Source organism: Chiloscyllium punctatum, chromosome 12, assembly GCF_047496795.1.
Source record: "Chiloscyllium punctatum isolate Juve2018m chromosome 12, sChiPun1.3, whole genome shotgun sequence".
In the NCBI taxonomy this organism is placed as follows: Eukaryota; Metazoa; Chordata; class Chondrichthyes; order Orectolobiformes; family Hemiscylliidae; genus Chiloscyllium; species Chiloscyllium punctatum.
Window position 1 is genome coordinate 14,181,460 of NC_092750.1, and position 22,143 is coordinate 14,203,602.

Consider the following 22,143-nt stretch of genomic DNA (forward strand, 5'->3'; position numbering starts at 1 on the left):
CTCATGCCCAGCTTGTGAAATCTGTACTAAACTGTTGTATTGTGACACCTTGGAATAGTTCAGTTCGAATCATAGAACTGTACAGCACGGAAACAAATGCTTTAGTCCAACTCAGTTCTATGTTCTAAGAAGTGAGAGGGAGGCAGTAGACAGGAAACTGGTTGGTCCAACCTCTATGTCCAAAGGTCATAGAAATGTACAGCATGGAAATAGACCCTTAGGTCCGATTTGTATATGCTGCCCAGATAGCTGAAATTAATCGAGTCCCATTTCCCAGCACATGACCCATATCCCTATAAGTTCTTCCTTTACATCCAGATACCTTTTAATGCTGTAATTGTATCAGCCTCCTCCACTTCCTCTGGCAGTTTATTCCATACATGCACCAATCTCTGCATGAAGAAAGTTGCCCCTAGGTCCTTTTTAAATCTTTCCACTCTCACCTTAAACCTTTGTCCTCTTATTCAGGATTCCCCGCAACCCCAGGGAAAAGACCTTGTCTGTTTACCCTATGCATGTCCCTCATGATTTTATAACTTCTATGCCCTCACTCCTCAGACTCTGACGCTCCAGGGAAAACAGCCCCTCTTAGAGCCTAAACCCTCCAACCCTGGCAACTTCCTTGTAAATCATTTCTGAACGCTTTCAAGTTTCACAACATCCTTCTTATAGCAGAGACCAGAACTGCACACAATATTCCAAAAATGGCCTAACCAATGTCCTGTACAGTTGCAATATGACCTCGCAACCCCTTTACACAATGCACTGACCAGTAAAGGTAAACTTAAAAATCACAACACCAACCTGTTGCACAATAACCTGGTGTTGTGTGGTATTTAACTATGTCCACCCCAGTCCAATACTTGATACCTCCTCATCATGTCTACCATCAATACTATTAAAATCAAGCATACCAAATGCTTTCTTCACTATCTTGTCTACCTGAGACTCTACTTTCAAGGAACTATGAACTTGCACTTCAAGGTCTCTTTGTTCAGCAACACTCCCCGGGACCTTACCATTAAGTGTATAAGTCCTGCTCTGATCTGCCTATCCAAAATGCAATACCTCATGAAACATAAAAAAATGCTTATACTTAGTACCTTCCTGGATCTATCAAAGCACATTGGCTGTTACATCAGATCTGGCAGTTGTTATAGTTACTGCATGGTCTTAAAAATACCAATGATATGAATGAGGTAAAAACAATGACTGCAGATGCTGGAAACCAGATACTGGATTAGTGGTGCTGGAAAAGCACAGCAGTTCAGGCAGCATCCCGAGGAGCAGATTTTACTGCTCCTCAGATGCTGCCTGAACTGCTGTGCTTTTCCAGCACCACTAATCCAAAATCCAATGATATGAATGGTAATCTGATAGAAAATTGTAACATTCCCAATTCTAGTTTTCTTTGGAAATTATGATGATATTTTAAAAATCTGTTCACTTAACATATTTCACCCTCAATTTCACGTGATATCTGAAGAATCAATTCACTCTGTAATGCTGAATGGATGCCAAGTTGTCAATGGTATGGAACTTTTTTTTTGAATGGTATTATCCTTCCATATTTAAGGGCTAACAAAGTGCTGTTCACTCTGGGATCAATAACTGTTTCGTGGCCTGATTGTGACAATATTACAGACACTTTTAAGTGGCTGGCAGTAAAGCAAACACAAGAAAGTTGCTCCTGTATCACAGCGTAAGAAATGGATTTAGGCCAGCTGACCCCTCAAGTCTGTCTCTTCACACAACAGCTCCTCTTTCCTGTTTTTGTAGTTACCTTTACTCAATACGATTACACCTGATTCATTCTTCTCTCAAACTGCAAGTGATTTCTGTCCTATTATGGTCACTGCCCCCTAGAGGTTCCTTCACCTCCCTAAACAAATCTGCCTCATTGCATGTTATTAAATCCAGAATTGCCTGTGGTGTTGTGGGCTCGACCACAAGCTGCTCCAAAAAAAACTTGACATTTTCTTGAGATCCACAACCATCTGATTTTCCCAGTCCGCTTCCACACTGAAGTCCCCTGTGATAATTGTAATATGTTCTTTCTTACATGCCTTTCCTATCTGCTAATTTATTTTCTTCCCACCCCCAACCCCAATCCTAATCCTGACTACGGCTTGGAGATCTGTACATAACTCCCATTAGAATCTTTCTTCCATTATAGTTCCTTAACTCTACCCACACAGATTAATTGATTCTGTATCACTTCTTCCTGTCGATTTAATTTCAATTCTTACTAACAAGGCAACACTACCTATTCTGTGCATTTGCTTCTCCTTTTGAGAGGCTGTTTATCCTTGGATATACAGTTCCCAGCTCTGATTCCCTTTCAGCCGCACCTGTGATACCTACAACATCATACCTCAATTTCAACCTGCACTGTAAGCTTGTTTACTTTGTTTCATATACTGCACGCATTTAAGTACAAATACCCACAGTCCTGCATTAACTGCCCCCTTTTCATAATCTGCTGTGCCTGGAATTAGATTCCTGACCCTTTTCTTATCCTGTGTTCCATCATTTATTCTGAAAACTTGAACGTCTGAGCAAACCCCAACCCCCCCCCCCAACTTTTTCTATAATTTTCCATGCAACTGACCCCCTCCCTCCCCCAATTCTTTTAGTTTAAAGCCCTATCTACAGCCCTACTTATATAACTCTGGTCTCAGCATGACTCAAGTGGACCCTGACCCATAGGAACAGTTCTCTTCTTCCCTAGTACTGATGCCGATGTCACATGAATTCAAACTCGTTTCTCCACACCGATCTCTAAGCCATGCATTTACCTCTTTTGAATCTTGTTGACCCTGTGCCAGTTTGCTCCTGGCTGATGTGGTAATCTGGAGATTATTACCTTATTGGTTTTGCTTTATAATTCCTAGCTGCTCATATTCCCTTGACAGAATCTCTTTCTTTTTTCCTCTTTCTACCTATATTGTTGATACCTATGTGGACCACAGCAACCAGATCTTCCCCTCCCCCTCCAAATTCCTCTGCAGCCCAGATGAGATATCCTGAATCCAGTCACCAGGCAGACAACACAGTGTTCTGGATTCTCTATTCTGGCCACAGAGAACAGTGTCTATTTCCCTGACTTTACTCTCCCTGATTATAACTAAATTTCTCTTTTCTTCTCCCTCTTGAGTGGCTCTCTGTACCATAGTGCTCTGGTCTGCTTGCTCATCCTGGTAAAAACGATGACTGCAGATGCTGAAAACCAGATTCTGGATTAGTGGTGCTGGAAGAGCACAGCAGTTCGGGCAGCATCGAAGCTCCTTGGATGCTGCCTGAACTGCTGTGCTCTTCCAGTACCACTAATCCAGATGCTTGCTCATCCTTCCTACAGCTCCCACTCTAATTCACAAGGGAGCTAGAGTCTCAAACCTGTTAGACAAGCTCAAGGGCGAAGGTTTGTTCAGCACTACCTCCTGGATCTCTCGACCTGCCTAGCTCATATTCACACCCTCCTGGCTCTGACTACTGATCAAACTTGAGGTAGTTAACTTAAGGAGTGTGACTACCTTCTGAAACACAGCATCCAGATTACTCTTCCTCCACCTGATGTGTCGCAGTGTTCAAAGCTCAGACTACAACTTGTCAACTCTGAGCCGCGTTCCTCGAGCAACTAGCACTTGCTACAAATGTGGTCACTATAAACCACAGTGGGGTCCACCAGCTGCCACATCATGCAGCACATCACCTGGCCCAGGTTCTGTACTTTAATTCCTTAGTTCTTGATTTTAAAAAAAATATTTTAAACTGTCTTTTAGTTTGTAGCCTGTAAATATTTGCGCTCTTAACTTCAATCCCAAAATAACCTATAATAGTCAAATTAGAAGCTATCACCATCCAATGAACCTGTGATGTCAGTCTATTGTGCTGGGCCCAGATTCTCAGTAGGGTTAAAATCAACTAGCCGAAACGTGGATTTTACTGCTCCTCGGATGCTACCTGAACTGCTGTGCTCTTCCAGCACCACTAATCCAGATTCTCAGCTTCAGTTGTTATGCTTAAATAAAACTTACAAACTGAGCCAAAAAAAATCTTGTTCCTCTCTGCACTGAACTCGCACGTGGCCACCAAATCCCCTGAACTATGTACTCACTTATGTTAGGGACCAGGCCAGATCCTCCTCAAAATATTTCAAGAAAGTAGCCCAGACCCTAACTTTTTCTTATTTTAAAGGCAGATGTGAAGTGGGTTTTCCAGGGATGGTGCAACTGGTCAAATCACTCAGCTTTACACAAAACAATTTATTTAAACACTACAGTTGAAACACAAACAAAAGAAAGCAGAACTTAGAATAATGTAACTATTGGAAATCTTAACTGGCCTGATACAGCGACTATTACTAATTAACTGTTCCAATACTGTAGCATCCCATAAACACACCGCTTGGCAAAAAGGTAAAATTAAACACAGATTCTTACAGACAGGAGGGAACAGCATCCAGAAAGATATTTCAGAGAAAGTCTGAGGAATCCTTTACTGAAGCTTGCAATTCTTCTCAACTGGCACATGTTGTGACTGCTACAGCTAAAAAAAAATCTTTTTTTTAACCTGGGAGAATTGGTTACTCCACTTCCATTGTTAAACTTTTTTTTATATAAAAACCCAAAGGCCTCTTAAACCTAGACTCTGGCACCCCTGCCTTTACAACCTCTCTTGAAAAAAAACCAAGGACCTCCGATTACAATGGGATCGTGATCAGATGGGCCAGTGGACTGAGAAGTGGCAGATGGAGTTTAATTTAGATAAATGCGAGGTGCAACATTTTGGGAAAGCGAAACTTAGCAGGACTTAATGGTAAGGTCTTAGGGAGTGTTGCTGAACAAAGAGACCTTGGAGTGCAGTTCATAGCTCCTTGTAAGTGGGGTTGCAGGTGGATAGGATAGTGAAGAAGGCATTTGGTATGCTTTTCTTTATTGGTCAGAGTATTGAGTATAGGAATTGGGAGGTCATGTTGTGGCTGTACAGGACATTGGTTAGGCCACTGTTGGAATATTGCATGCAATTCTGGTCTCCTTCCTATTGGGAAAGATATTGTGAAATTTGCAAGGGTTCAGAAAAGATTTGCAAGGATGTTGCCAGGGTTGGAGGGTTTGAGCTATAGCCAGAAGTTGAATAGGCTGGGCTGTGGGGTGACCTTATAGAGGTTTCTAAAATTATGAGGGGCATGGACAGGGTAAATAGACAAAGTCTTTTCCCTGGGGAGTCCAGACTAGAGAGCATAAGTTTCGGGTGAGAGGGGAAAGATATAAAAGATCTAAGGGACAACTGTTTCATACAGAGGGTGGTACGTGTATGGAATGAGCTGCCAGAGGAAGTGGTGGAGGCTGGTACAATTGCAACATTTTAAAAGGCATCTGGGTGACATGAATAGGAAGGATTTGAAGTGATATGGGCCAGGTGCTAGATTGGGTTGGGATATCTGGTTGGCATGGACAAGTTGGACCGAAGGGTCTGTTTCTGTGCTGTACACCTCTATGACTCTATGACAAAAATAAACATTTTAGAGTGACAGTCTGAGTGGGACGATGCTTTTGCTGTGGATGGGATCTCTACTTCCTGACCATGTGGAGCTTACTGATCATGCACTTCCAACAGGCCATTTCTTAAAAGTCTGATTTCAGATCGTCTTCTAGTCATTTCTTTGGTGACGTTGCAGTGTACTATCATTGGAAATCATGGAATTGTGTGGGACATGGGGTTTTCTTTAAGGGTGAATGAGGAAAATGCTTTGATTTGCTTTTTTTTCAAATAAACTCATTTGATGGTCGAAGTTTGAAACAAGATTTGATTCTGAAGTGCTGCCACAGTTTAAAGGAAAACTTGCGGAGACGTATAATAATTCCAGCCAAAAGTTAACAGAAACAATTCTGGATTTATCTTGAGCATGATATCAAATGTTAAATTTTTAGACTTGCGCTGAGGAAAATTTTCCAGAGACAATTGGCCTCAGCATGAGAATAATCAAAATATAGCATCCAATATGTTTTACAGCTGCTTAATATGTTGTTTTAGAAAGGGACAGAAAAAGATCACATGATAGGCTAATTTGTGAGTGAAAGATGCATTTCCAAAGATTATGCTCAGTTTTAGTGCAAAGTAACACAGAGCAACCACTGGATGGAGCCTATGCCAACTTAAAAGAATTTGAGTACAAGAAGATTAGAAATGCACGGTTTATGAAAGGACTCTACTGGCATGGTTAGCCTATTGCTCACTGAACCAGTGTTATGTCCCTATCTTTCTTTATATATGCACCATCATATTCTGTTGTGTACCCTGCACTTTCTCTGCTCATATTTGATGCCGTTCTCTGATCAAATGCTCAGAAAGGGAAGTTATTTTTCAATAAATTACAGACTAACCAAAATTCGGTATCAGTACTTGATATAAGTCAAAAATGCATGATTATTTTGAAGATTATCAAATTATTTATGTCAATTTTGATATTTTCATCTCTTTGACAAAACCTCAATTTCCTTTGCACTTAACGTGTATTCTGTTAATTTTTTTTGCAGTCAAGTTCTGATCAGAAGTAGAATCCTGAGAGAAAATGGCAGATATATCCCAAAACAGGTGACTCTTAACTTCTTTACTTAATCCCAAAAAAATTACATTTTGGGCCTTGGGCGAGTCAATTAATGCTCAACTTGTTTAGTTTTGAGCCATTGTCATTGATTGTTATATTTAGCAACAGAAATTTTATTTTGTGAACCATTTTATTTTGCAGTCTCAATGGTAGATATCTGGCTTATTTCTCCTCAGTTCTTGATTTATTACAAGACACAAAGAGGTCCAAAGATTCAATCTGTTGTTTTTTTTTATGTATCAGTTTTTCAGATTTTATCCCGAAAAGTATTGGCATCTGTAATAATCTCTCTTGTTTAGTTCAAAAATGAGAATATTCAAATTCTTTTTGCTTTCTAATGGCCTTGTTCTTTTCAGTTTTTATGTAGAGTATATGATATGCAGGACTTGCCGGTACCCCACCCTCTTACCTCCCTCCAGGGTCCCAAACAATCCTCCCAGGTGAGACAGAGTTTCACCTGCCTCTCTTCCAACTTAGTTTACTACATCAGGTACTCCCAATGTGGTCCTCACTGCCTCGGGGAGTCCAAACGTAAACTTAGGGGATGGTTCGCCGAGCATCTCAACTGGGCCTGCAGGGGCCGACCATACCTCCCCTCCCAGTCACCGCCCATTTTAATTCCCGTCCCACTCCCTTTCTGACATGACCATCCTTGGCCCCCTCCATTGCCACAATGAACCAAATGGCAAATTGGAGGAAGAACACCTCATCTTCTGCCTGGGCAGCCTACAGCCCAGAGGACTCAACATTGAGTTCTCCAGTTTCACATAACCTCCCCTCGCAGCACCTCCCCCTCCCTACCACTCCTCCCTGCCACCAACTGGATTCATTCCTCCCATTGACCAACCAGGTTGTACCCTCTACCTATCCCCAATTCACTACCCTGCCCCCGCCACCCCCTTTATCTGCAGCTCCCCCTACATCCACCCCCTGTCATGAAGAAGGGTTACACCGAGAACGTTGACTTCTCCACCTCCCTGATGCTGCCTGGCTTGCTGTGTTCTTCCAGCCCCCTGCCTGTCTACTTTGGATTTTAGCATCTGCAGTTTTATTGTCTCCAAGTGCTGTGATATGGCTTGATAGCTGGCAACTGCAATCTGGTAACCTTGTCTAAGTTGTCATTCTTGGTGTGAATATTGAATATTTAATAGGCTGCTAAAGCATCATATTGTTCCTGCTAGGCAGCCAAACGTACAAACTTGCAGCAGTGGTAACAAGTAAGCCATTAAATGCAGGGTCATTCTTATTTTCCAGGTTAATGTGATATTGAGGCCTATCATTAACATAAACTAATTAAGAACAATGGATTGATCTTGGAATCTGACTGTTGCACGCAAACAGCTGTTCAAAAATATCAAAGCAAAACAATCCTCTTCTCACTTAGTGGCTATACATGCAACATCCTCAGTGTGGTTGCACTGATTGACAAAGCCACAAAGACCACATGCTCACCTTATTCTTTTCAAGATGCGTTGAGCAGTAGGCCACTGGAATATACTTAAAATGTATTACCGATACCCTTGTACAATTAGCTTCTCCCCACATCTTCCCCCCCCCCCCACTCCCAAAAATAACTGTAGGGCCTTCCCTGAATAGTTCAGATAAATTTTGGTTTTTACTGAAAGGTTTCATTTTCAGGATAAACCAAAGTAATGATTTTATGTAATCAATCGAAGTACCAGATCTGGATTGAAACACAATACCTTAATATTGTATTCAAATTTCTGTGTAGGTTGGATTCTTGCTATATATTTTTAATGAGCAGTTTTTGCTTTTCTCATGTACTTACAGTCTACACTTTGACCTGACTCTCTCTCTTTAAATTTCCAGTCCTTCCTAACAAGGAAATATTATTTTAACAACCCAGATGATGGATTTTTCAAGAAGACCAAGAGAAAAGTTGTTCCTCCTTCCCCCATGACCGGTAATGTGTTTTTACCCTTTGTTTGGAGGGTATGTAATCTCTTTCATGGCAGATCCAAACAGAGATGACTGTAAGGGATGCCATAGAAATGTTTGAAAAAGAGGAGTGCACTCTCATTACATTAACCAATTTTTTATTGCAAAAATATACTATATTCATAAAATCTTTTTCTACATTCACAATACAAAAGCAGTCTGTACAGTCCTTGCTTATCAAGAAAAACAAAACATTGGTATTTGCAAAAACCAAAGGCTCTTCTTAATCTTGTAAGATATTATTTACATACATTGAAAAACAATGAGAGGGTCTGGTAACTGAACAGACTGATGTTATTATTCATAAAGACCTTAGACCATGGTCTCTTCACCACCACCACTACCACAAAGAAAATTTGATAATTTATCCGATTTTAGTTTATGGAACCTTCTAAAGCCTGCAGTTGCCTTCCACATTGCCTAGAAAATAATGGTGACTGTCCTTGAGATTTAGCGACTGTAAATGCTAATTCTTAACAATGTGTAAATTTTTTTAAAAGCCATAACTAAGCTCGTTGAAGAATCCGACAGCAGTAAAGTGAAAAGTGGTTCGGTAGTCACTGGTTGTTTGTCCTTTGAAGCTCACATTAAATTTCCATCATCCTTCACCCAGTTTGTGGTGAGAATGTCTTGGAATCTTTTACTGAAATCATCCTGATTTCTATAAAGACTTTAAAAAAGGGCACCAAGTCCAGCATTTCAAATGGTTTTGGCTTCTTTCAAAAAAGCTGCAGCTGACACATTCAACATATATCTACCTCCTCAAACACTGATGGACCTGCTTTGCTTCCAACATTTCTGTCTTTATTAAATCTGGATTCATAAAGTCACAGTGAAGATAGGGATGGAGGGGAACAAATTCCCCTCCTCAACTTATTCATCCCAATTACCAGCTACTCATTCTCCCAGGCTGACCTTTACCTATTTCTTTGTCTTCTCAACTATTGTTCTCTAAGTCTGAGCTCCATCTCCAGCTATTGTTTATTCCTCCCCATCTTCAGCATATATACCAACCTTTTCCTAGCTACATTCTGTTCTGAAGAAGTTTGGACTTGAAATATTAACTGTGCTTTCTCTCCACAGATGCTGCCAGACTTGCTGAGTTCTTCCAGCAATTTCTATTTTTGTTGTTTTCAGTAATATATCACAGCGTTAGTAACTGGACTTTTATAGAATGATGCATTATGACAATATACTAATTGGGACATGCATCTATGATACTACCAGACACCACTTTGTGCTTTTTGGTGATATACTTTTGGAAAAAAACAGAAATTACTCAGCAGGTCTAGCAGCATCTGTGGAGAGCCAACATTGTTTTTGTTTCTGATTTCCAGCATCTGCAGTTTTTTTTTGTTTAGTACTTTTGAAGAATCGTCACACTTGAATGTGGAAAATGTAGCAGCCAATATACACAGCAAGGTCCCACCATCAGCAGTATGATCATGGCCGTATGATTTGTTTTGGTAATGTTGATTGTTGGAGAAATATTGGTCAGGTCAAGGGAGTAATTCCCCTCCTCCTGTTCAAAATGGTACATCCACGTGAGGGACCAGATGAGGCACCTATTTAATGTCACATGCAAAAGGCTATGTAGAATTTTCTCAACATTATTATAATGTCAGCTTTGATTTTTTTTAATGAATTTTCCATGTGAAATTGTAGAATGTTGATCTATACCCCTTGTTTCCCACAAAATCATATTATTTTAAATGATCAATTTTTACCTCACGTGGGGGATGTGCCACATGGCTCCCAACTATTGTAGAAATGGTACCTGAGCAAGGGTTTTTGCTTATTAGATTATTTACAGTATGGAAACAGACCCTTTGGCCCACAAGTCCACGCCAACCCTCCGAAGAGTAACCTACCTAGATCCATTGCCCCTAACGAATGTACCTAACACTATGGGCAGTTTAGCATGGCCAATTTACCTGACCTGCACATCTTTGGACTGTGGGAGGAAACCGGAGTACCCGGAGGAAACCCATGAAGACACGGAGAGAATGTGCAAACTCCACACAGACAGTCGCCTGAGGTGGGAATTGAACCTGGGTCCCTGGCGCTGTGAGGCAGCAGTGCAAACCACTGAGCCACTGTGCCACCCCTAAAGTGTGAAAACAGGCACTTTAGCCCAACAATTCCACACCGACCCATTCCCCTATCCTATTATCCTATATTTACCCCTGACTGATGGACCTAACCTACACGTCCCTGAAAATTATGGGCAATTTAGCATGGCCAATTCACCTAACCTGCATACCTTTGGAAATGTGGGAGGAAACTGAAGCACCTGGAGATGAGGCTAAAGCTTATTAACTTCCATTTCATATTTTCAGACCCCACTATGGTGATGGATATGATGAAGGGCAATGTGACCAATGTACTTCCTATGATCCTTATTGGTGGTTGGATCAACTGGACCTTCTCTGGTTTTGTTACCAGTAAGTAAAGCACTGTAGCACAGTGGTAGCTAAACTTAATTGTTAATATGATGTACTTAAACTGATTCCTAATGTCTTTGGGCAACCATCAACTGCAAGTAACCTCCTTTTCCCATATCGCTAAGACAGTTTTCTCCAACTGAGTATTGAGGAACAGAAACTAAAAATTCCAATCTCTTGTAATGACTGCATCGTTAAAACCACTACGTTGCAGAGCTTTAAGACCATCTTCAACCCACGTCTGAGGTTCAACCTCCTATCTCTTACCAAACACAAAGACCACTTATCCAAACTCTGTAATATTATCTATCTGTAATTAGCCTCCGTGATGGAACCCACATCCATATTTTTGACATCTTTGGACTTAATTTCTCTAATGTTTGCTAGTTTTCCATTCTGTACCCTATATGAACATACTGTTCATCCAAACCTCAACTTGCTTGTGCCATGTTCTAAGCCAAATCTTACTTAACCCGTTATTTTCATCTTTGCTTACTTAGATTGGCACCCACTCCTTAGTACATTGTTTTTAAAATTCTTGTCTTCATCTACAAATCCTGCTATGGTTCTCAATCCCCTCTGATTCTAAACCCCATAGACCTACCTCCACTGTTAAAATCTTTTAACGTTCTGTTAATGTAAGTTCTCAGGTTAGTTTTTCAAACTTTCAAAATATTCACTGCCCAACAGGATAAATTTTGTCCAATCTCTATGGTCTGTTTTCCTATTCCTTCATGGGAAGTTGAGTCCTGTCCCCTCTGAATTTTAGTTTTTAGGAAATATTCATTCAATGGACTTTCCCATCAGTTATCTTGACTTCTATCTGCAATTTCTCTATAATGACTGTTGTGTGGAAATTAATGCAACTGTTCCAAGCACTGATTTAATTACATTGCACTTATTAATGCAAAGGGAATGTACAATTGTAGATCATGTTAGTCCAAATGCTAAGATTTTTTTACTTGAGTTATTATTGTCAAATGTACATTGATACAGTGAAAAGTATTGTTTTGTGTGCTAACCAGACAAATCAAAGCTTGCGTAAGTCTATCAGTAATAGAGCAGAATGCAGAAAATAGTGTTGTGGCTACAGAGAAACATCCTCTTTAATATGAAAGGTCCGTTCATAGATCTGATATCAGTGGGGAAGAAACTTTATACCAACAGATTCGAGGTATAAGTTCAGAAAATCAAAGGTGCAATGTTTTTGCAAGTAAAGCATTTCTTTTTTTTTCTTCAGCCAAAGTTCCATTTCCTTTGACGCTGCGTTTTAAGCCTATGTTACAGCAGGGAATTGAGCTACTCTCACTGGATGCTTCCTGGTATGTTGACAAATATGCGTAAGAAAAGTCAAGAATCTGGAAAGGGTATTCAGCCAGTAAACACTTATCCTTGATGCTTTCAATATCATTTTTTGTACATACTTTAACAATTACTTTTGAAAAAAAATCAGTGAAACTTTCGTAAGATTTAAGAAATGGAGCCTTCTGGGGTAAAAGGCTAATTACTGTATCATTCACTATGTTAATGGACTCAAAGGTAAATATTAAAATAGCTGACCTATTGGCTTAGAACAACATCCTCATTGATAATTGGACCCAAGCCTGATTGTAAAGTGAGAGGCAAGACATAATGCTTTTCCTTGACAGTAACTTTATTTGCCGAACAAACTGTATCTCAAATCTTCTGACCCCATTCACCATGCCCCAGCTTTTCCCTTTTTATTGTTGTGGTTCTGTTCGCCGAGCTGGGAATTTGCCTTGCAAACGTTTCGTCCCCTGTCTAGGTGACATCCTCAGTGCTTGGGAGCCTCCTGTGAAGCGCTTCTGTGCTGTTTCCTCCGGCATTTATAGTGGCCTGTCTCTGCCGCTTCCGGTTGTCAGTTCCAGCTGTCCGCTGTAGTGGCCGGTATATTGGGTCCAGGTCGATGTGTTTGTTGATAGAGTCTGTGGATGAGTGCCATTATCCACAGACTCTATCAACAAACACATCGACCTGGACCCAATATACCGGCCACTACAGCGGACAGCTGGAACTGACAACCGGAAGCGGCAGAGACAAACCACTATAAATTCTGGAGGAAACATCACAGAAGCGCTTCACAGGAGGCTCCCAAGCACTGAGGATGTCATCTAGACAGGGGACGAAACGTTTGCAAGGCAAATTCCCAGCTCGGTGAACAGAACCACAACAGCGAGCACCCAAGCTACAAATCTTCTCACAAACTTTGATTTCTCTTTTTATATGTATTCAAAGACAATCAATTAACACTGTCACCTATTTATCCTCGACGTTAATGATGTAATGAACTTGATATTAACATTGTTTCAAATCTTGCATTTCATTTTGACAATTTCTTCCAGCTATGATCTAAACATGTACTACATTCTTGACAAAGTATTATTCATTCTGGATTATCAGTAGATATACCTTCAACACCTTAAGTTCTCTTCCTAAATCCTTCTCCTTTGCACCTGCATCCAGCCATCTCCTCCTTAGTATTCACCTCTTTATTATCCCCATAAGGTGCTCAAAATGTTTTTCCTTGAATCACAAGTACTACAGAAATAAAGATCTATTTTAATGAGAAATAGCAGACATAAACAAACGTGAGATTGGTGCAGTGGATCATTTAACCCTTAGAATCTGCTCCTCCATTCAATAAGATCACAAGATCTGATGTTTTAAATTCCACCTTACATCTAACCCCCACCCCCAAAATGCTTCCAATTCTCTTACCTAAAAATAATCCATTCACTTCTGACTTAAAAATACTCAATGACCCTGCTTCCACAGCCTTCTGGGGCAGAGAGTTCTAAAGTCGCCCAACTTTAAGGGTAAAAAGTTATCCTCATCTCTGTCCTGACAAGGTAACTCCTAATTTTAATGGAGTGCCCCCTCGTTCTGGATTTGTCCGTACAGAAAATATCCTTTTCACATCCATTTTGTGAAAGCACTTTAGGATTTTGTATGCTTCAATCAAGCCACCCCTCACTTTTCTGAACTCTAGTGGACACCAGCCCAGCCTATCTGACCAGTCCTCCGAAGACAACACACACAATCAATGTATCAGTCTAATGAGTATGCTCTGAACTGCCTTTGATGCATTTATGTCCTACCACCAAGGAAGAATAGGGGAAGCAGCTAATTAGAGGGCCTGAACCCAGTTTTTAAAAGTTGAGGGAACGGGATTGAGGGAGAAAGTACAAAAGTGTGGTCATGTCTTTGAGGGAATGGTTATTTATGGTGAAAACAAGATCAAGAAGAAGTTAATGAGGACTTGGTGCCTCAAAATGGTCGCTTTTCACAATAAATAGGACATATTAAAATCTTCCCTGACTACTAGCCATTCAAATGCTTCAGTACTTCTTTAGTGTCTCCTCTGTTTTAATTGATGTTGAATTAAAGTGGCAAGTCAATTATAGACCCTTGAGACTCCAGTCTACTAAAAAATCAGTATGTTTATTGATTTTTAAATGGAAATAAGATCAATTGGGTCATTTAAGACTCCATTAAATTCCTCATGAGTTTTATATTAATGTTCCTAAATCTATCTCTTCAATTCCACTTTTAACATCTTTTTGTTTTCTAGTTGTTTTCTTCAAATACTCACTACTCATCCATGTAAAATGTACTATGTGAGTTGCAAATAGATTTTTTTTTAATGGTGGCAGAGTGGAGAAATTCAAATTGTCGCTTGTCCATGGAATATCATTGAATGCGGTCATTGCTGTGTAGACTTAAATGGACTGTCAATTTATCTGCTGTGATACAGTTAGCCAGTGATTGAACAAAAGAATGTTGAATGTGCTTTGTTTTCTCAACTGTCAAGTAGCATCTGCTTATTCAAACATAGCAGTAAGCTATATCAAGAGTATTCATAGCTGGAATGTTATCGTCCCATGCAGGATTGAAGGTTTAGAACAGTCACTGCCCCTGAACCATCCCAATGGAAATCTGTCCTTCAGTCAAGAGACTAGAGTATTTTGAAGAACACAATATACAGAGAAAGCATGAGTGACACATCATTTGATTTCAGTTGTGTGAGTTTGATTAGGTTTTGTGTTGCTGGATAGAAGCAAGACAAAAGAGAAAAAACTTACATAATTGATTATGCCTTGATAATATTTGAACATTCAACATTTTAACTCTAGGAGGATGCTTCTGCTTGTAGCAAGAGGTAGACAAAGTTGAGGGAAATTGTCATGTTCACTTCTAATGTTGCTTACTCCTTCCAAACTAATATTATGTTGTTTACTGTTTTTACTTAGGGTGAGCTCTGCATCATGGTACTTCCTGAACGTGTTTGGGCTCAGAAGCATGTATTCTTTACTCCTGGGACAAGATAATGGTAAACATTAACAATTCAGTCTTTATGTTTTGATAGGTGTACATTAGACATTTTGGAGGCAATGGAATCAAGTTGAGACATTCTTCCACAAAAAGAAAGCTTAAGCTTCATTGACCTATGTATCTAACAATTCACTATTAAATGGCATTGTTAGAGAATGCAGCTCATCTTAAAAAAAAGAGTTGTGATTGGTCAAGTCAAATGGAACAGCAAATAAAATAAGCCATGTCTTATTTGGATGAGAACAGATAGAAGGAAGAATCTGAAATTGAGCATACACAATTTATCATCTTTATTGCTATATTACAATTCTTGTCACCCTGCTATAGCAAGGATATTGTCAAACCTGAAAGGGTACCGAAAAAAAATTACAAGGATCTTGCTGGGACTGGAGGGTTTCAGTTATAAAGAGAGGCTGGATAGGATGAATCTTTTTCCCTGAAGCGGATGCTGATGGGTGAACATATACAGGTTTATAAAATCATGAGAGGCATAGATAAGGTAACTTTACCAAAGGTAGGGGAGTCCAAAACTATAGGGCACAAGTTTAAGGTGAGAAGGGAGAGATTTTAAAGGGACCGGAAGGCAAACGTTTCATACAAGGTTGGTGTGTGTATGAAATGAGCTGCCAGAGGAAATGGTAAAAACAATGACTGCTCGTTGGATGCTGCCTGAACTGCTGTGCTCTTCCAGCACCACTAATCCAGTGCCAGAGGAAATGGTAGAGGCAGGTACAATTACAATATCTAAAAGACACTTGGACAGGTACATGGATAGGAAAGGTTTAGAAGGATATTGGCAAAAGGAAGCAAATGGGGATGGTTCCTTTTCGGATATTTGGTCAGCGTGGGCAAATTGGACCAATGTGTCTGCATTCATGCTGTATGACTCTTGGGGGATTTAGTGCAAAATAGTTTTTCTGTTGCATCCTATATGGTGTTGATAGACTATTCTAAGGTACCTTTTGGATATTTTAACAGAGAATTAAAAAAATAACAGTTGGGCTTGAGTGATCATTGGGCTCTACCACAACTTGGTTCTCAAAACTTAGTAAACTGAGATCTTTGACTCCTATCAGAACCTCTAAATTATATGCATCATGGTCTAGCTTTTGTACTTTGATCAAGTTCATGAAAGGATGCAGTGGCATCATTTGAAGAAAATCATCAACTCTTCCAATGCCTGAGCTAAGATTCCTCTAACCAACACCATTAAAAAGGAAATTAACCAGTTCATCTTATTGCTGTTCCTTGGATTTCACTACAACTAATGATTCTTCGCATGCAAAACTGCTTTAAAGTGATTCATTGTGTACTGTGGATTATGATAAGATAAAATCTGAATGCCAAGATTTTATCTTAACGTTTGAAAAAAATGTTACGATTCTCAACTACTGTTATTAAACAGATGGCTATGGAACTATTTTCCATGTTCTCTGGTAGTCTTTGGCAAAACACATCAACAGCCCTATTTTGTAACGGCCTGTGGAGACTGAAGCTGGCAGGTGTTCTGAAGTCTCAATGCACAGTCACCACAGACTCGCACCAAAACACATTTCAAAGTGAGGAGGAGGAGAACGATATTCTGATTGTTGGTAGCATTTTATTTCAAAAAATCTATGATCCTTTGGCGTTTATTTACCCAAAAATATGTAAGCAAGAACAAAATAAAGAAGTTGTATTTATACAACACATTATCACATCTTTTAAAAATGTTCTAATGTCGTTCACATACAGGCAATTGCTTGGGTGTGTCATGCAGGCAAAATACAGTGACTGTTTTATGCACAGCAAGCTTGCAAACAATTAGTAAACTAAAATACTAATGATTCAGTAGTCTGGATTAATAGCTGCTTTTAGCCAAACAAGCGAGTGAATGTCACATTCTCAAAAGAATATCATGGCTGTTAAACTTTTTTAACATTTCTAAAATACTTCTTAATCAACCTACTCAGATATTATGACACCTCTGGAGCAGGTGAGACTTTAACCTGAGCCTACTGGTAGGGGTAGGGACAGTGTCGCTATGCCAAAGAGTCTTTTAAGCATCTTCTCTAAGGGCAGTTGAACATAAGAGATGTAGGTGTGTCCAACTTATTAATTTTGTTGAATACTGTGTGGCCTGAATGAGGCTGAATGGAAGTTAAATACCAAGGTCATTGAAGATTTAAGCTATGCCTGCTGAATTCCTGATCTCAACCTTGAGTCCAATCCTGCTCTGACCTCAACACAAGCAAAACACATGTGTAATGCTACAATAATGGTGTGATTTGTAATCCTGAGCATGTGTGAGGGGGAATTTGGAATCCGAAGTAGAAGATTCCACTTTGTGGCAACCGATATTTGTTCTTGGACATCTCCCAAAGATTGCAGTTCATGAGCTCTGAAATTACAAATGTCTTTTCCTGCCTTCAAGTTTTCTTTTTACTTGTTTCAAAAAGGCAATCTGGATAATGAAGAATAAATATCAGCCTGTAAGAATTAGGAAGATTAGAACTCATGAATAGCAGAAGCCATCTCTGATGTTTTATCAAGGCAAAAATGATCATTCATCTTAATCAGCCTGTTCTTCAATATTTTAGTTATCAACACACATGATTTAACATGTTGAGTAGAGGAAATAATTACAGATAAAATTTCAAAGCATGTTTGGAAAGCCTAAATTCCAGTTTTCAATCTTATCTAAAATATTTCAGCAACTTGTATTCAATGGGATGTGATTAAAACTGCTTATACTAATGCTTCCTAATTTAGGCCTGAATTTAATTTCTTAATAGTTACAAGTGCAGCAATCATTTACTTGAATTGCCATAAAAACCCACCTTTTAACATTTTTAAGTTGGAATGAATTTATATCCTCCTGATATAAATAGCTGTGTTATCAGTTTGCACAGAGAAGACATGAGACAGCAATTTCATGTATGAGTCAGATCGATAATTCAGTGCACTAAGTACATTCGGATATGATCTAAGTAAATCCCACAAAGATCATATTTAGCTTGGGACAGCTGGTGGGAAGTTGATGTGAGCTAATCTATTGAGGGGTCCATATCAGGCTGTACTGGATGGAGTGAAGACTGAAGAAGGGATAATAATGGTGTCGTCTTCTCACCTACCTTCCCTGCTTCTCCCCTGCCTGCCCCGCCCTCCAAACATATACAAGCTTTGTTTTCATGAGCTAATAATGATATAAAGAAGTCAGATGGTTGCCTTGGCAAAATGCCATTCATCTAATTGTTCCTGCAATGGCTTTGGTTTGCCCTCTGAGTTTGCTAATCTGGGTTACTAGTCATTGTGTTTGTATGCCTCACTGGAATAGTGCCTTATAAATTAAATCCTGTTGCACCTGGAGTCATTACAAAATTTAAAGATTTTAAAAATCACCCAATTTGCCTGTCACTTTGAAAGCAAGGATCAAGTTTCTGTACTTAAGAATTAATATTTAATATAAAATAAATTCGAACAATGGTAAACAATTATGTCTTGCCAACTTATGACTTTACTAGTTAAAACTCTAACCCCTCTGTATACACACAAATGTACAGACAGGCACAGAAACACATGGGTGTTATGCGAAGACTGGGAAGGCAGTTTCCTGAGATGATTCTTTGCCGATTAGAATGCTGCTTTCTTCTTGATCTTCATCTTTAGTACTTTCACTTGTTTGCAAGGATAAGTGGTTTGTGCTTATAAATTAAAAGTCTCAACTGACAGCAACTGATGAGCAGAAATAAACTGGCTATCTCTGATGCCCGAAACGTCGATTCTCCTGTTCCTTGGATGCTGCCTGACCTACTGCACTTTTCCAGCAACACATTTTCAGCTCTGATCTCCAGCATCTGCAGTCCTCACTTTCTCCTATCTCAAGCATAAAATGCTTTTCACTGCAGAGTAAGCTCAGCTCCTTCCTTTCTAGAGATCTGATAACTTCTGATAAACTGTTCATCTGGATTGGAGCCAATCACAGTTATTGGCAGGTAGGATGTCTTATCCTCAATAACTCTTCACCATTTTACAGACCAATCAATTACTTGTTGCTGGCCAAATCTCATCCTCTAAGTCTCCAGCTCAGTTGTAGCTAAGCTTCACTGCTTGAACCAAATTCTGTGTAAACAGCACTTACTTATAATGAGGGTCATGTAATGTCTTTTTAAAATGTTCAGGAATACTACAGCAAGCAAGCTTGGTGGTACAGTGGTTAACACTGCTGCCTCACATTACCAGGGACCTGGGTTTGATTCCAAACTTGCGTGACTGTGTAGAGTTAGCATGTTCTCACTGTGTCTACATAGGTCTCTCTCTGGGTGCTCTGGTTCCTTCCCACAGTCCAAAGATATTCAAGTTAGGTGAATTGGCAATGCTAACAAAAATGGCCCTGTAGTGTCCATAGGTGTGTAGGTTAGCTGAGTTAGCCATGGTAACCATTACGGGAATTGGGGGTGTGGAGTTTCTTCTGAGGGTCAGTGCAGACTTGATGAGCTGAACGGCCTCTTTCTGCACTTTAGGGATTCTGTGATTTTTGTGAATCCTTGGTTTTTAAAACCATTCTTTTTCCATTTCAGAAATACAGAAATGTAAAGCGGTACAGATTTTACAGTACAAATCCACATATAAACTCAAAAGGAAAAGTTAGGCAGGGTTCAAGCTGGAAAAGTCATAAATGTTGTGAGAACGCCTCTGGACATTGCAGTATCCCCCTGGTCTATGATCATAGTCAGCAAACGTTTAGTCTGTATGATTTTTGCCAACAAGTTAGTGGATTGAGGAAGAGGGAAAATTGGGTGAAAATGAAAATTTGATTCCGTAACTGGTGCTTTTCATGTAATCTAATTAGAATATTCTAAAAGAGTGGTATAATTATTGGCTACATAATGATAAAACTCCTAGTTCATAAGTAGTATATTTCCAACCTCGATGAGTGCATCCAAATTTAGGAGTGGAAAATAAAATGGAAAACTTGCGACTCGGTCAACAACCATTAGTATCTAGCGTCAATATTTTGGCATGACCAAAGTATTTCTCCCATTGGGCAGGAAGTGTTGCATTGGTGATGAGGGTGTAACTGTATCAGAAGGGGAAATAATAATGCAGCCGGTAAACTGTACTACAAAATTTTGTGGTTGTGCTCAACAGCTTCAACAATATAACTTTTGAGCTTGAGTCCAACTCACAGTTGTATAAAAATGTTAAATGTAGAGTATCAGTCTTTCATAGAATCCCTCCAGTGTAGAAGCAGGTTATTCGGCCCATCGGGTCACACTGACTGTCCAAAGAGCAGCCCACCTTAAGCTATCTCTGTAACTGCGAATTTCCCGTAGTTAATCCACCCAACCTGCAAATCCCTGGATATCATGGGCAATTTAGCATGGCCAGACAACTTAACTTAATCTTTGTTTATATGTTGGATGTAGTTAGGTGACGTGGGTTGAAAATTAATTGTAGTTTTAAGTCATTTGCTTACATAAATTCCCAGTTTTTAAAAATCTTTTTAGTTGCAAGAAATTAATTAATTTTGAAAGCATCTTATTAATTTGTGGTATTCATTGTACATGAAGAATAAAGCACACTTGTACAAAGAATATTGCAATATGTATGCTTCTACAATTAATGGGGTGAAACAGAAACATAATATTTGCACAATAGACCTAGAAAATGGCTTAATCTGTTTTTATGTCCCACTTTGACATGGAATTCAGTGAATTCAAATGATCTTTTGCACTTTTATAGCTGCAGACCAGTCTCGTGTTATGCAAGAACAGATGACGGGTGCTGCAATGGCAATGCCTCCTGATACAAATAAAGCATTTAAGGTATGTGGATTTACATGCATTTTAATTATATATTCTATAGCAGAAGAAATAATCCATTAAAGACTGTTGATTTGGCAAATAAAGTAGAATATGGGAAATGTGAAAATATCCACATTGGCAGTAAGAATAAAGATGTAAATGGTGAGAGTTTGCAAAGCTCAGAGATAGAGAAATTTGGGTTCTCATACATGAATTATGAACATTAATCTGCAGGTACAGCAAGTAATTAGTAAGACTATTAGGAGTTTATACACTCAGACCTCATTATCTGTGAGAGATAGGCACACAGACTCTTTGGATAACAAATCTCCTGTGTACTGTGAAAGACTATTCAAAGAATTAGATGAGACAGTAGGAAAAACTTAAGATGGAGTCTGGGACTGAATTTGCAAGCACACAGATCTGTATGTAGCATATCATTATGAGGACAAGGTGTAATTAATTACAAGGGAAGGTGAATGTAAAAGTAGGGTTTTTCCTTCAGCTACACCAGATGTTATTCTGGAGTACTGTGTATAGTATTGGTATCTTTAGTAAGGAAGGATGAAAATGTATTGGAAGCAGGTCAGAGAAGGTTTACTTGACAAATACCTGGAATGGGCAGGCTGCCTAATGAGAAAAAGTTGGACAAGCAAGGGTTGTATCTGCTGGAATTTAGAAGAGCAAGAGGTAACCTGATTGAATCATACAAACCCTGAGAGGTCATGACAGGATGGGATTGAAAAGGATTTTCCACTTGAGAGATTCAACAATTAGGAGTTACTGGATGTAGGTTTGCTCGCTGAGCTGGAAGGTTCATTTCCAGATGTTTTGTTATCCTACTAGGTAACATTTCCCAAAGAAACCCAAACATATAAATTGAAAGCAGGAATTTTCAGCATTGCTTTGCCTGAGCCCCACTGAAGATGTTACCTAGTAGGGTAACGAAACGTCTGGAAATGAACCTTCCAGCTCAGCGAGCAAACCTACA

The 22,143-nt window shown here is 39.4% G+C and overlaps 1 protein-coding gene across 1 annotated transcript in view; it reads left to right on the top strand.

Annotated features, from left to right (window-relative positions):
* emc3 (ER membrane protein complex subunit 3) overlaps window positions 1–22,143 on the top strand; it is a 29,082-nt gene that overhangs the window by 3,049 nt on the left and 3,890 nt on the right. Inside the window, exons 2-7 of the mRNA XM_072581878.1 lie at window positions 6,540–6,597; window positions 8,441–8,534; window positions 10,909–11,013; window positions 12,254–12,335; window positions 15,285–15,364; window positions 21,091–21,173. Of these exons, the coding sequence (XP_072437979.1) occupies window positions 6,540–6,597; window positions 8,441–8,534; window positions 10,909–11,013; window positions 12,254–12,335; window positions 15,285–15,364; window positions 21,091–21,173 (502 nt within the window). The remainder of the gene's footprint in view (window positions 1–6,539; window positions 6,598–8,440; window positions 8,535–10,908; window positions 11,014–12,253; window positions 12,336–15,284; window positions 15,365–21,090; window positions 21,174–22,143) is intronic.